The sequence below is a fragment of the Ostrinia nubilalis genome, chromosome 22, assembly GCF_963855985.1.
Source record: "Ostrinia nubilalis chromosome 22, ilOstNubi1.1, whole genome shotgun sequence".
NCBI classification, from domain to species: domain Eukaryota; kingdom Metazoa; phylum Arthropoda; class Insecta; order Lepidoptera; family Crambidae; genus Ostrinia; species Ostrinia nubilalis.
The window spans coordinates 6097112-6112996 of NC_087109.1; the positions used below are offsets into that span (position 1 = coordinate 6097112).

Below are 15885 nucleotides of genomic sequence, written 5' to 3' on the forward strand. Positions count from 1 at the left end.
AAATTGGTAGTTCTGCTTATAAAATATAAAAGTAGTAATATGTAAGGTAGTTCAATAAGAACCAATCTTTCAATAAAACATACAGGGTGTTTGGCGAAACCAGTGTGCTTCAAATACGCACCATTGAAGCCATTAAACAGAATAATAATGATATATTTTTTATACATGATCATTTGGACTCTAATTAATTACATCAAGTTCAAAAAATACACTTTAGGCGGTCTTATTGATAGGAACCAACGTCTTTGGAACAGGGTATTGTTGAGGTCAATGAAAGATCTTCAAAATGAGTAATTTTATTTATATTACAACTATTCAGAATCTTCGTCTATGTCAGGGGGGTAGTATGGTCCTGGAGGCTCGTATGTGTCTTTCTCGTCCACTCGTGACGGGTATGGGTGGTGGGGCATAGCTCCCATCCATTGTGGGTACCAGTACAAGCCCTACGAAAAAAATTTAAAGCATTATTACTATAGCTTTAGTAGCACTTGACAAAACGAAGCTTATGTCGAATGTCCATGTTGCGCCCTACCCAGTTTCAGTTGCGAGCTCAATTCTCGAGATTGTTGACAAGTATGTCATAGTCATAAATGTTTATTGCATCATGTTGGTACATTTGGATCTTAAATATTAATACAGAGTCCCGAAACATGGCATGGCTAACGCAGCGTGGGACGTCCACTTACAAGGTGGACCGACAACATCGTAAAGGTAGCAGGGAAGCGCTTGACGCAGGCCGCTATCAATCGAACAACGTGGAAAGCATTGGGGGAGGCATATGTTCAGCAGTGGACGTCCTATGGCTGAAATGATGATGATGAGTAGTGATTAACTGAGTCAGTGCCTGAGGTATGCGAGCGGCACGGGAGGGTGACTTTTTACGTCAAATGTCAGCGAAACTTCAGATTTGTATGCTCTGTCACGTCATATTAAGTCAAAATCACCCTCGGGCACTGCCTTAATACGCTACAGCTATAAGACCCATGCCCTTATTCACAAACATTACTATGAGGTCCCACAGTGCGCGTGGACGCACAGGGTGATACACGAACCAATCACAGAGCTCTATTCAACGCTGCCCGTTCGATTTGCTGCTTCACTTAAGCAAGTATCGTTTGTAAATACGGTCTAGCCTAGTGGCGTTATTTTTTGGCTATATCTGTACCCTCGAAGTCTCACTCTCCCTATATCCCGTGGATGTCGTAAGCGACAAAGGGATAAATATTCGAATATCACGTCTTCTCCCCCAACCCAACTAGTGACGGACAAACTTGACCTTCACTGGTTGGGTTTTTATTGGTAGTCAAGCTGTAGATCCTGGCTATACAGGAGTTGCAGCGGTGGGAACGAGAGGTGGGAATAGTCCCATTCTCCCCAACCCGTCTGGCCAAATCCTCCATTTGCTTCTGGTAAATTAGAAAGGGTTAAGAGATATGTAGTTCAAATCCACTTAGATCACCTGGATTTAATCACCCAGGTGATCAAAGTGGAGTTCAGGCGACACTTTGGTGTTATTTGATCACCTATATAGGTGATAAATCCTACAATCACCTTGTTTCCGCCCACGGCGTTGCACGTATACCGGTCGTCGTGTAGTTCAACAGTGTCTAGATAGCTCTTGCCGGCGATGGAACCGTAGTTCGGAGGGTACATGAATATACAGCCCTCCAGATTATCTGAAAATTCGTTACATGGTCAGTAAAAAAAAACATTGTAGCCATTTTAAGAACCGGGTTTGTGGACTTATGAATAAGAATAAGAATACATTTATTTGCTTAAAACACGGTATATACAGATGTTACACAGAAAAATGTTCAGTCATGTTTTGCTTACACGAAGCATGCAAATATTAATTTTGGGCCAAAAAACCCAGTGACTTGGGAGGAACCGCCCCGGGTGCCAACCCATGCTACGCCGCCACTGGCCGACTATACAGCAGTGTCTTTGGCAATTTAGAAAATCTTCAGGTACAGTCGCTAGCACATCAGACTACATTTTAAAAGCAAAATCGCACTTATTACAACTACATGACGCCCATACCCCCAACGCGACGGTATGCTCATAAGTAGGTACAGTAGAATCTCGATTATCCGGACTTCGCTTATCCGGACATCCGATTACCGGACTCAATCTTATAATCGGGATTCTACTGTATGCATTGACTTCAGCAGTTCAATAAATTCGAAGCCACGATAACTAACGGTGAAGGGGTCGGACTGGCCGACTCGTGATCCGGGGAACGCGGGTTCGGGCCCCGCCACCGCTCGACTATTGTGGTGAGCTCACTCGTGATATAAGTGACACCGTAAAATTGTGAATTCCGTCAGATTATAATCTGACGTAGTTAAATACAATCTAACCTTTTTTTTTTTTTTTTTTTTTTTTTTCGACTGGAAAATGCATTGAGTTGCATACCCAATGGCTCGGGGGGGCCAATGGGTTATGTGGGGCTCTCCCTGCTAGAAGAGCAGGGCCTACCCACTAAAAACCAGTCGGGTCCCTCTGGTCGCGCTTAGTGGGGCACACCGCGAGTCAAACAAATTGTTCGGGTGCGTGCCCCCACGCTACAGCCGCAGCCTCTCCCATAAGGCGTCTGAATAGGACGCCCTCTCTCCAAAGCGCGCGGGGACTCCGCGCGCACTTCGGGCCTCATCGTTAGGAGGCGGACACCCCCGTGTCCACCTCCATAAGGTTAGCCGCCGTGCCATTCTGTGGCACCGACTTAGGCTTTTGCGGCGGCTGGGGGCAGTTTTTTGCCCCCAGAATGTGCTCCGGCGCCTTCCCAGCCGCTACGCATAAAAGGCAGCGGGGGTTCTTGGCTGAGCACACCTTGGCCTTATGGCCCTCTTCTCCGCAGCGGAAGCAGAATCCACTGCGGTCAATTCCAGCCGTGCACTTGAAGGCCGTATGGCCAGTGCCCCAGCACACCTAGACGGCCTCGGTTTAAGCAGGGTTATCTGCACCGAAGCCCACCCTATCAGTAGCCGGCTCTTAGCCAGCTCCTTCGCTGCTTGAGCGGGTACCCGCACTATGACACTGCGGGTGTCTCTGGCTTGACTGATTTTACCCACTGATATAGCCTCCAGTGGGCAGTTCGCCTTACTCGCGATAGCTGCCGAGACCTCCATTGCCCCGGTGGAGTCATCAAGACCCGTGAGACGGAGGTCCTCGGACTTAATCGGTCGCCTAATGGTTACCGTGTCCTCTCCGAAAACTGGAACTGCTCGCAGAGCGGCTGCCAGTTTGTCTGCCTTTTCCTCTGCATCTGAGCTGGATAAAACCAAGAGTTTTGTGGCTGACTGGCTCGGTTTAAACCGAAGGCCGTCCATTATGCCTAATTCGGCTAGATCCACCTGCTGTCTGGCCATGTGCATGAACCAGACAAAGTCGCGAGGTGGATCACATCGGGCGGCCTCCGGAGTCATAGTGATGGCTATGGCCGCTGTCCGTGGGACGCGCACCCTCCGCGCATTACCCTTGGTGCGGCCAGGGCCGGTTCTCTGATTTTTGGCCGGTTGCGGCTTAGCTGGGAGGGCCTTAGTTTTGCCCTTCTTCTTCTTCTTGCCCCGCTTCACCACCTCAGACCAGCCGGCATCCATGGACGCTGGCGGCGGTGGCAAGGGGCGGGGAGCCACTGGGTAAGACGCGGGGGCAGATGAAACATTGCCCCGTTTTCTTCGAGCGCGGCCCCCAGATGCAGATGACGCAGGAGCCACGGCTGCCGAGGAGGGCTCAGCAGCAGGGGACAGTGTAGGCGCCGTCTTGGGGTCGGAACACACCTTATTGGAACGAGTAGTTCTCGCACAGGGAGCCGCCACTGCCTCCGCTAGAGTGGCAGGCGCAACTCTTTTAGTCCGTGTGGCACGGCCAATGGATGTTGTCGCAGCAGGGGGTGAGGATACTTCGGCTGGTGCCGGTCCCTTTACTTTGTCGGACGCGAGAGAGGGGCGGAGGCGTTTCTCCGGAAGGAGACGATCCTCTATGCCCTTCAATTTGGCATCCATCATGGTCCCCATCCGGACCATGAGATCTCTCTCCATTTCCTCTACCTGGGTAGTACAGGCGCGAGGGGGAGCAATGCTGTTGGCGGAGGTAGCTTTGCTGCGTTCATTCTTCAGGTTGTTAACCTCCTGACGAAGCTCCTCAATCTCCTTTTTAAGGAGCGAGTTTGCCACATTCAACCTGTGAATTTCTTCGTCAGGAGGTCGGTCGGCGAGCACATTAATTGCCGCTTCTATTGTGAGAGCGGCTTCTTTAAACGCGCCCTGCTCCGTACCTCTCAAGTTTTTGCACTTGCCCGCACAGTTAAATACCGCCTGAGCACTAGTGCGCACTGTTTGCACAAGTTCGTCTGTGGTAAGTACGTTGGCATGATCCTGCGCGCGAAGGCGCGCTGTTTTCATTTTATTAGTGAGCCGCAAGGTCAGCTCCTCAGTTTCCTCCTTTTGCTCTTTAGCAAGCAATCTGGCTTCGGCCATTCTTTCTTTAAGGCCTATAAACTCCCCTGTTACTGGGGGTCTCCCGCGTCCTCGCGGCTTTTTACTGCCTCGTGATGACAGGCGGCTTCTCTCGCTCATAAACGATGGGGCCGACTCGGTCGACATGCATGAGTCGTCCGTGTCGGCTTCGAAGCATCTCTGTATGTAACGATCCACCCTTGCAGAGTGATCAGTTTCTATGTCCGAGTATTGCGACTCCTCCGGTTCTTCGAGCCGCCGCTTGGCTCCTGCTCGAGTGACGGAGTTGTCTCTGTCAAGCCGTGATGATCGGCTACGGGTAATGGGAGTCAGATCATCGGACAGAGCCGACGCAGTCTCAACCACTACTTTTGCGGTTTTAATCGAGTCCGGGTTGACGTCAATCCGGGTTGGTGTCAAGCCTACTGGGACAGGAGTCACACTGCAGGATGGTCCCGCGGCGGCCTCAACCGTCCTTTTGGCGACAGGTTCTTGTTTGGGTTTGGCTGCATACATGTTTCGCAGCCGACTATCGAACTCGGTCAGTGTGACCTTACAAGGCGTAATCGCCGATGTCGACACAGAACACTTTTCGGCCCCCCCAGATACGTGGGCCGTGACCGCCGTAGCGGCAGAGGATTCTCCAGCTTTGCCGGTACCTCCCTGGGGTAGTTTAGTTTTATTTGTGTCCATGTCATATACTCTGCTTACGGGCGCAGCTGCCCCACCCTCGCTCCACGACGGGGTAGCAACTAGATACCCTCTAGCCATTCGTCCCCTCGGCCCCCGCCAGACCTTGGGATTAGGGGTTTTATAGACTTTTCCTTGTCTTGACCCCGACTTCCGTAGCCGGGGCCCCCGGCCCCCCTCCGTTGGGGGGTTACGGGTTGCCCGACAGGCCCGCCGAGTTGACGCGACCTGCCGCGCCGGTGAGGAGTCAGCCGCCCGCGTGACAGAGCACGCGGACGTTGCCCGGGATGCACCACGGGGAGGTCCCTCACCATCGCACCCCAAATACAATCTAACCTAACCTAACCCACTGTTAGTTTACAATCTAACGCGTTATATTATAAACTGACAGAGTTCACAATTTCACGTTGACATAAGCATATTAATTTAGCTTAGTACGAGGGGCTTTAAAAATCTCAATCATTCAATCTTACAAGGTACGGTGATGTTGTCTTCTTCCTCCGGCTCCTCTGGTTTTGGTGTGGGTTCGATGTAGGGCGGCACGGGGTCAATACCGCTGCCCGGGTCTCCGGGAATCAGGAATGGGCCTGGAATTACATAACTAATAGTTAAACTTGGGGAAAAACTCTGAAAAAATCATCACCGTATTTGCCATTTAGTGTGAAGAGAAGTGATTTCCATTTCGCGCGGTTGCGCCTTCCTGCTACAGTCAGGTCGTCACCTACAAGGTGGACGACCCACGCTGCGTTTTCCGATACGTGACCTCCACTCCAGAACCTTGCTGCCCCATCGGCCGTCAGTTCTGCGTGCTATGTGCCCTGCCCATTGCCACTTCAGCTTGCTAATCCGTCGGGATATGTCGGCGACTTAAGGCATAGTCACTGGGGGAGGCCTATGTTCAGCAGTGGACGTCCTGTGGCTGATGAGAATGATGATGGAGTAGTGTATTTTACCTACCGCCGTAATGGTTGGTGAAATTCCACTCGCAAACGTGGTGGTCACACACTAATGGCGTACGTGGTTCTTTGGTGTAATACGTGTGCCCGTTAGGTGATGTCTGAAATAAAAATTGTATTACGGCATACGGTTTCATTGTCGCAGCACAAAGACGTTCACCATCATCATCTTAATGGCTCGATATACGTCCCACTGTACAAATCGTTTGGACAATGATTTGCTATTATCGTTTTTCTACTGAAAACAATGATCCCATTTTAAAGAAAAAGGCATACGATTATTGAAGACTGCAAGCAAAACATTGGGGATTCTTCTGGTCATCGTGTGACCCAAAAATCAGTTTGTTCCCTTTTATGTAAAAGGCATAACCTTTTCAACGCCAATGACGGTTACATGCGTTTGCGTACATCAGGTTGACCGCCAACAACGGATTAATCCGCCTTAAAAATGATGTCAGTAATAGGCTAATTCAATATCAAGCGTGGCGTCAGAGTGATGGCTTTTTGTATTTGACGTGGCGCTGAAAAGGTTAAAAAAGATAAAGCCTAACTAAAGCTTAGAACTAAAGGCTTTATGGCATGAATGAACAGACATCTTCTGGGAAAGCTCGTTCCACCAAAGGTCAAGGTTTTCAAGAGCAAGCCTATTAAAAAAATAAATCTGACACCGTGATTTGCTTAAGGCATTCTCACCAACAAATAATCGTGGTGCCGGTACCGCAACCCCTGGATATTGAAGTCCAGGATGAAGGATCCCGAAGCGATGATGCACGAAGCAGCCGTCAGTGGCGGCAGTTTGTACATCACCAGCCCGCACTTGACTATGGCTTTGGGCAGAATTACCACGTCTCGTTCACGTTGCAGAACTTTCTTGAAGGGAAACCTTTGGATTTAGAAGTATTCAGGTGTTATGAGTGATTAAATACAGGGTGGAATTTTGTAATGCCACCTGGAGGGAAAGTACTCTTAATACTGTAGATAGAGAATTTTACTCAAAGAAAACATTCCTTTATTTTTGAAAAGAAATAGAACTGCACTCAAATATTTTCAATTTGCTTGCCATACCCAGGAATCGAGCCAACTAACATCTGTTAAAAATTACACCCTGTATTTTTATTGCATCGATCGTTAGGGTTAAGAAGTATAAGGATGAAATCTCTCAAACAAACTTGATAAATCAAATAAAAGGAAAGCCATCTTACATTATTTTAATTATTTATAGACAATTTTATGGTATAGTAGTGAATTTTCGAAAAAAAAAATCTGAAATCTTTGAATGCAGTTCTATTTCTTTTGAAAAATAAAGGTATGTTTTCTTTGAGTAAATTATTCAATCTACAGTACCTATTAAGAGTACTTTCCCTCCAGGTGGCATTACAAAATTCCACCCTGTATATTCCTGTAGCGAAATGTAGTCCAAAACTAAGCATACTGAGACCAGATGATAAAAACGTAGGTATGTTATTATTAATAGAGACAGTGATTGATTGAAAGGTGGTTAGAGCTTTGATTAAACAATTAAATATTTATTTATTGTAGGCGTATGTAAGCCTTGTTTGTTACTTATGTAAGTACATATATTGAAATTAGGCCTACTGGCAGGACTGAAAACGGACAGAAAATGGTATTTATTAATGGAACCTACTATACGTGGTTTCAAGTTTTTCTGCCTAGGCACTGCGTAGATATAAAAGCTCATCGAAATCATCAACTTACCTAAATATACACAGACCGACATGGCATTCCAAGCCATGCAAGAAGTTGTCAGTGGGAAAAGAAATACTAGGATCGTCGATCAAGTAGTACTTCTGTTCATCATGGTAGTGCAGGAAGCCAAGGAACACAAACGATCTATCCTTGCAGTAGGGGGCAGTGCCTTTCCCCATATTGTATATGTCGCTGTATAGCTCTGAGACGAATATGTAAACGTTTTTTCCGCAGTAGTACTCTGAAAATGAGACGTAAATGTAGAGTAGAGGAATTTTTCCGTGTCGTTTTATCCATTCATAGCAGTCGCTTGAAGAATTGACTATTGACCCTTTTTTCCATCGGGAAATTCGGAAATGTTCCGTAGCAATGGCCGATGGGGACGACGATTGGGACTCCCCGCTAGAAAGGTGGAGTCTACCCACTAAAACCCGACTGCCTGTGACCCGACGTTGTCCTCCGGGGCCATGAGAGCCAGTTATTGTCCTAAATTCGAACATTTGTCCACGGCTCCACGGTCTTGGATCGTTCGCGAACGGCCCACCCATTGGACACTGGCGAATTAAAATGACCCTGATCTACCCTGGTCATTACGTTATCCTGGTCTAATTGAACGCTCTGTATCTTACCCTGGCTTAAATAAAATTCCATAGGGACGGGGCCTCCAGTGTACGTCGCCTTTCGCTCTGCAGCCACAGAGTTGTGGTTCTCGTACATTGTCAGCATGTTGTCGATGACGTCATCCAGAGTAATTAAAAGCACCTTTAATTCTTGGATGTGCAGTTTGATGAAACGTCCCAAATGGTCAGTGGCTATGTGGACTCGCTCGTTGATCAGATACTGGAAAAAAATCATAAAAAATTAAAATCTTTTTCTCCTATTAGTTAGGTACTTCCTGTATAAAAAATATCAGTGGAATAACGAACCTCCTCCTCTTTGAAGTCAGTTAAAAAGCTGTTCACATCCACAGCTAGACGTAGAGACGCTAGCTCTCCCAAGGAGCGCTAATCAAAATTTACTCCCGCTTTTTCTTCAAGCAACTCCACAACTATCTTCTTCCTTACCTGATTGTCGACAGTCTTGATCTATGGTCTTGATTCCCATCATCTCGTTTTGGTACAGCCACAGGTTGTTGAACTTGTCGGTGGAGTCGTTTAGACTAGGGTTCCTTAAAACACCTAAGCTAAGAAGACATTTTGAATAAAACGCAAGTGAAACCTGATCCTAGACGGTCTTGATCCGCATAATGTCGTTCTGGTACAGCCACAGGATGTTGAAATTATCGGTAGAGCCGTTTAGACTAGGGTGCCTCACAAATACTTAGAGCGCTTTCACATTAGGGCGTTAGAAGCGCGACAGTAGCGCGGCAGCAGCGTTTTTATAATGTGAAGGCATCCATCCGCTGTCACATAGTATGAAATTATCGGCAGCGCGTCTTTCGCGCCTTTGTCGCGCTGCTAAAGTCGCCTAAAGGTAACTTTCGAAGTAAGCGTCACAGGCGCAGCGTCTTTAGCTTTGGTCTTGTGCCACCAACGCCGTGTCACTAACTCGCTTCGAAAGGCTACCTTTAAGACCAAAGCTAAAGACGCTGCGTCTGTGACGCTTAGTTCGAAAGGCTACCAAGAGCGCTTTCACATTTAGGCGATTTAGCAGCGCGACAAAAAGCGCGCGACATTCACGCTGCCGAAAAAATTTCGTACTATGGGACAGCGGATGCATGCCTTCTTCACATTATAAAAACGCCGCTGCCGCGCTGCTGTCGCGCTTCTAACGCCCTGTTGAATGAAACGCAAGTGAAACCTGATCCTCGGCAGTCTTGATCCGCATCATCTCGTTCTGGTACAGCCACAGGTTATCCAGCTTGTCTGTGGGGTCGTGGCCGTAGATTTCGAACGCGTCGATGATCATCGCCAGGGTTAAGTTCTCGTTGGGGTCCAAGCAACATGGGTGGTTCCGTATGTTGTACGGAGCCTGGTGTAAAATTGTATTATTAATGAATCCAATGCTAATAACAATCAGTGCAGTAACTAGCTTTTTACACGTCCAATATTACTTATACAGGGTGTGGCGTAAATAGTAGTCCAAAGCAAAAGGGTCGATACACAGTGCACTGAGGTACCGTACCACATACCAGTATTACAAAAATTATGTCAAGAATGTTCAAAAAATTATTAATTTTTTTACACCATAAGCATGTAAAGTCAAACGATTTGCTAGAAGTAAGTATTGAATTTCGAAACAATTTTTTTTTATTAAAATTCAGTTTATTGCTTGCTCGATTTTCTCACAAACATTTGCCTCGAGCAAGATTTAAACCCGGCATCCGAAACTAACTTCTAGTCTGGTACAGTCAGCATCAAATAGTTCGTGACATCCAAAGTAGCCAATTTCACAAGATGTCTTTGTTGCAATTGGAATAATGTACCTAGTCTTATCAACTTTTTGGCTAATTTAGGTGTCACGAATTATTTGACGCTGGCTGTACGAAAACCACCGATTTAGGCGCAAAAATAATGTAGTTAAAAACCGTTTATCGTAGTTTCAGGGTATCAGGTAGGTACTCGTATAATATTTGAAAACGACATACCGTAATTTGAACCCAGTTGAGACATAATGCGAGCAACGCGCATGCGCGAATACCGACGTCCATTTTGACGACATGGCGCCCGCCGTTACTCGCTGCTCAAGAGTTTTGAAGCCAATTATTTTAATTGCTATGAATTGAACCTTGTTAATTTTTAACGATGCAAAAACGAGAAGTCAAAACAGACAAAATAATCTTTATTTTTTTCAAACATTATGTATAAAAAAAACTCTACTTATCTAAATTTTGGCTCAGGTAAACGTATAAAAACACATTTTTGTAACAAATAAAACAACTGAATCGAATAACATTTTATATTATTTAAAATACACACCTAGAATTGTTCATTTCATCACAATACATGTATTTTATTATATTTATACAACATTATTGCACTTGGATACATTTCTAAATAGTTTTTGAATGTAAGCTATTTATTGTCACTCAACAAAAAGTACGTTTACCTATTTTTATTGATAAGCACATCATTAAATTTTATTATATTTTATCAAAAGTTCACCCGAGATTTTGGAAGGCCGATTTCTAGTACAAATCAGACAGATATACAACGCATTGCAACCCAGGACTTACTAAATACTCCCGGTACTAATATTAAGTTTCTATAGCTTTCCTCAACACTTTTTTATTATGTAAAAACTTTTTTGTTTTAGTTAGTTACGAATATATTACCCATTTTTTTATATTGTGTGTTTTTTCTCTATTGTTAAATAACATTTTTACTTAACTTTTTCTGACGAGTTTGTTACAATAGTTGTATATCTGTCGACTGTCACACTTGATTTTATTATTCATTAATACACAATCTCAACTGACACATTATTATTATTTCCTAATCTAGGTAACGTGTATAATTAATAGTAATCTACAATATGTATAATATATAATCAACAACAATAAATATCGTTACTTTGAAAACTGGAAGACTTAGTTACTTACGTAGTCAATAATCATGAACATTATAATTACCTGTGTACAGTCAGATACAGCAATGTATAATATGTATATTGCGACACAGATATTTTTGACAATTCCTTATTATCATCATCATGTAAAAATTGACATGTAAAAAGTATGAGTTTATGCCCTATTCGTTAGTCAGGGCTTAATCAGTTTTATTAATACATTTTTGTGTTTGACTGTACTTTTAAGGTATGATAAATATAATTCAAACTTAGTGTTTGTTTGATATTTTTATGTATGATATTTGCTTTTCTAATGCTTTTAATCAATGACAGTATTCTTTCATGATGTTTGAATTTATTTTGAATCCCACAGATATTGCATTACCTACATAGAATTTTTATATTAGCATTTCAAACATTTATACTATAGTAGAATTATTATCTGTGTTTATTTTTCATTTTGAATTAAGACAAATAAAAAATTGTATAAGTACAGTCGCGGAATGAAAAGGTTCGTCACCTTAGTGTCGGTTTTCGCTTGCACCAAAGAGTCAAACCTGCCAACATAACAGTGCAAGAAACAGTGCTGCTAACATTTAAATAAATATGACGTTTGCTGACGAATAAGGTTTTGCTTGTTTATTTTTCTATCACATCAGTGCAATGCAATGATGACATTGACCAATTGACAATAGTTTTTTTTATTTAATAGATAATAATGGCAGGTTGAACCAACAAGAAGGTTTTAGTTTATCAATCATAATAATCTTCTTGACAAGATAAATCGTCAAACAACTTTGATCTGAATAATTTTGAACTTTACTGACGAACAGTTAAAGATTATTTTCTCTAATTTGAGATTATTCTGTAACATAGTTTCAAAAGGTAATATGTGCTCGCGATTCGTTGAAGGAATCAATTTGAAAACTGACGAACCTTTTCATTCCGTGACTGTACAATGATTTGACATAATTATTTTAAAAATGTAAAGAAACGTCTCAAAATCCGAGGTCACAACTTAACTATTATGTAGCATCATTTTATGCAATTAATATAAAATATTTTATAAAACTGAGTATTTTTGTATAATTTATGGTTAAAAAAATACGGTAAACGGTAACTACCTAAGGTCTGGTAGATAAATAATGTAGAAATGCTAAACTATGCGAGATTCATCACTCTTAATAACTACATACAATAAACGACTATGATATAATATAAATATACATAAATATAATTACGCGCAGTTTATATTTTTACCAGCAAATTGAATTTCTTTATAACATATTCACTTTTTATTGGAAGACTTCGTTGTTATAGTATACATTATTATAAACATAAATATATTTTTGTAAGACATTGGATTATTTGCATAATTGCTTTTCATTGTAAAATGAGAGCTAACTTACAATCTATATACATAATGTATAATTTATAAAACTATATTGTAATGGAAGACTTTAATAATTTGTGTGTATACGAATTTGTTAAAGTAAAGCAATATTTTCTTTAAATACAATATGTATATGCGTCAAACAGTTTAATTGAGTTATTTACGTGCATACAACAATTCAAGCTGCGTATTATTGCGACCAAACATTTTACGAAGTATGCGTATATCTAAAAATAGATCAACAATTATCTAAGTCTACTTTGAAATTTAGAAGGGCAGACCTATCTTGAAGGCCTTCACAAGGGCCGACCCCGAGTCGTACATACCAATGATACCAAAGAGAACACCTAGACCGATGATGAAATAGTCATAAGCAATAGTGGTGCTTTCCAACTGATTGCCTTTAAGCTTAAGGTGGAAATAAGCAGGCCAGATGAAACTCAACATAGTGCCAGTAAAGCTTCCAATGAAGCCCATCAGTATAGCGAAATGGGGAATGAAAATTGCCATGAGCACGGAAAACATAATCACCCCTAACCGCCAAGCGAGCCCCCACACCTTCAATTCCCCATCCAGGGCGTATATTACTGGAAATATTGTCTTCGGCTTGCCCCTGAAAAGAGCACGCTCCAACAAATCGCACGCAGCGTAATAAGGCAAAGGATAACTCAGAACTGCTTTTATCACGAGGAAGAAGTTAACAAGTCCCTTAAATCCAGCTGATCTTAAATTGTTAGTTATCACCTGCTGAGTATCGTTTTGGAATGTTAGGAAGCAAAGATAGCCGAAAATTGATTTGAAAGCGGCAGCCGCAATATGGGACCAGTTCAACATCCATTCGAAACGGGAACGATCCTCCATGTTCCCTTCTAATGTTGGCAGGAAGATTTGCGATGTGTAAGAGAAGACAATGACCCCTAAACTTATGGGGAAGTTCTCGAAATCTAAGCTCCACTTGACTTTAGACCAGCCCCAGTCACCGATGTAGAGAATGCAGTAGCCAAGAACGATGGCATTGATGATCAAATGGCTCATGGTGCACCAGAAAGACAACATGCTGACAGATTTCAGGGACTTCAAGAATGCTAAAGGAAGTAAAAATATGCCTGTCAGCATCATCCAGGATCGAGTATCAATAGATCCATCAGGGAAGGTGCCGATCATGAGATCTCCGCATACCACGACATATAGGATGCAAGTCATAAGAAGTTCAATAATTTGAGCAATATTGACAATTCGCGCTCCATATTTCCTACCGAAGCATTCTTTAGCGATACTGACATACGAGTCTCGTACTCTTACGCGTTGTCCTGTGACAGGGTCGTCTTCGTAGAGGCATTCCACTAGGATTTTTCCAGTGTAGCAGCAGATGTGGGCAATACCGATCATAGCGGCGATAGCCCAGTAGCCTCCTTGGAGCACGGCGAATGGTAGGGACACTACGAACATTCCCTGGAAAAATACATTTACTAAGCATCGTCCCTTAAACAAAATTAAGCTGTAGGATAATTTGGAAGATTGCATCCGTTATAAACTTACTTGAATGGCATTTGTGACGTTCCAAGCGGCTTGAAACTCGTTGATTTTAGCGCCAGGCTTGCCGCCCTCTTCGAAGCCGCCTTCTTCTGATGAAGCATAGAAGTCCACACTCTGCATACTTTGAGTTCTGAAAAGGTTATGTAATTAAAATTTTAGTGGAATAAAGATTGACAATTACATCAATGTTGAATTTAACAACATAATCCCTACTATATTTATTACACCTCTGACGATAACACAGTTAAAAGTTTTTTGAACGATTATTATTTTTATTGATTATTTCTAACTTTAAATTGTTACACACACATAATTTGTCACATAAAACTGTTACAAAATTAAATGACTTATTTGTAACTGTTAGTAGTTTGTAGATTGTTTAATCTATAGAATGGAAATAGATTTTACCTTGGCGCTCCATCTTGCTGCGGATAGGTGTTCTGGTAGCTGGTGAAGGAGTCTTCGGCTTGCAGCTCCCCACTCAGGAAGGGATTGGTGGGGTTCGTGGACTGGTACGTCGGGGAGGTCGTCTCGTTCATGGTGGACAACTCGCAGCTCTCCCCCATGTTGTCTAAAATTTGCAATCAATCAGTAAATTGTCGATAAGACTTCACGTAAAAGTATCCATGTAACATCCAAAAAATGTATGCATAATGTTATTGGAAATCTGCATAATTCAGTTATTATACAAATAGGTAATATTATATTAGTTTGTTGTTACGTTTTTACGACATAGAAACCATTTTCATTGGATCACCTCACTTTACTTTCGTATAGTAAACGTTAAAATCGCCTAAAGGGACTGTACGTACCACTAACTCTTGTGTAGTTAGGAATTACAACATGGCCACGAATAAAACCTCCAGTAAAGATTAAGTTAGTCCCGGACTCCTGGGGAAATTTTTGACTGTTGTTGGACCACGTACGAAGTTACATTACTTACTAATAATATAATTACTAGATAATTGTAAAAACTTACCCAAATTGGCAAATCTGACGTTCTGTGGAGGGCGAGGCGAAGGTCCTGCTCCTGACTTATCAGGAATCTGCTGCCGCACCGTTTGCATGGCCACATCCAAGGCATTCTTCAGGGGTGGTAACTTGAATCGACCCAGATTTATCATTTTGATTTTTTTTATTTCAAAAAATATTTTCAATTTATCTGTGTTCCAATTTTTTGTAACAGTACAAGAGTGTCACACTTGCGCAACAATTAATAATTACGAATAAATATTTTTTATTATATCATGTAAAATTGACGTTAACGGGAAGACATCGATTTTTAGTAACACTATATTTTTTTATTAAATCTAACACTTAACTTTTCTAATTACAATTAGTTTGGAAGACTTCTTTACACTACACTATGTTAAGAGATTACATTATTGTGTTAATGTGCCATTGGGTTGGAGCAGCCATTTCTTGGATTTTACCCATCTCGAACCCCAGGGAGATTTTTCACTTTTTCGTCACACTATTTTACGGTTTTTATTTTGTTTTTCAGGTTTAGAATATGTAATTTTGGATTTTACACATTTTAAATGTGATTTTCTTTTGGGTGATGGCTGCTCGGCACAGTTTTCCGTGTGGTGGGAAGGGGTGGGGGGTAAGACGCGGCGCGTTGCGCGGTAGTTCGATC

At 42.6% G+C, this 15885-nt stretch overlaps 2 protein-coding genes across 2 annotated transcripts; both read right to left on the reverse strand.

Annotated features, from left to right (window-relative positions):
- Window positions 1-242: 242 nt before the first annotated feature.
- Window positions 243-10557, reverse strand: LOC135082692 (uncharacterized). The gene is made up of 9 exons (XM_063977472.1): window positions 10398-10557; window positions 9611-9781; window positions 8440-8650; window positions 7820-8051; window positions 6797-6986; window positions 6105-6204; window positions 5621-5734; window positions 1552-1676; window positions 243-443 (listed from the first exon to the last, which is right to left on the reverse strand). The coding sequence occupies exons 1-9, from the start codon at window positions 10458-10460 to the stop codon at window positions 312-314; spliced, it is 1338 nt and encodes a 445-aa protein (XP_063833542.1). The 5' UTR covers window positions 10461-10557; the 3' UTR covers window positions 243-311.
- Window positions 10558-12282: 1725 nt separating this feature from the next.
- LOC135082778 (vesicular inhibitory amino acid transporter) lies at window positions 12283-15825 on the reverse strand. Its single transcript, XM_063977542.1, has 4 exons — window positions 15226-15825; window positions 14655-14817; window positions 14250-14376; window positions 12283-14162 (listed from the first exon to the last, which is right to left on the reverse strand). The coding sequence occupies exons 1-4, from the start codon at window positions 15368-15370 to the stop codon at window positions 12978-12980; spliced, it is 1620 nt and encodes a 539-aa protein (XP_063833612.1). The 5' UTR covers window positions 15371-15825; the 3' UTR covers window positions 12283-12977.
- Between the last annotated feature and the right edge of the window lie 60 nt (window positions 15826-15885).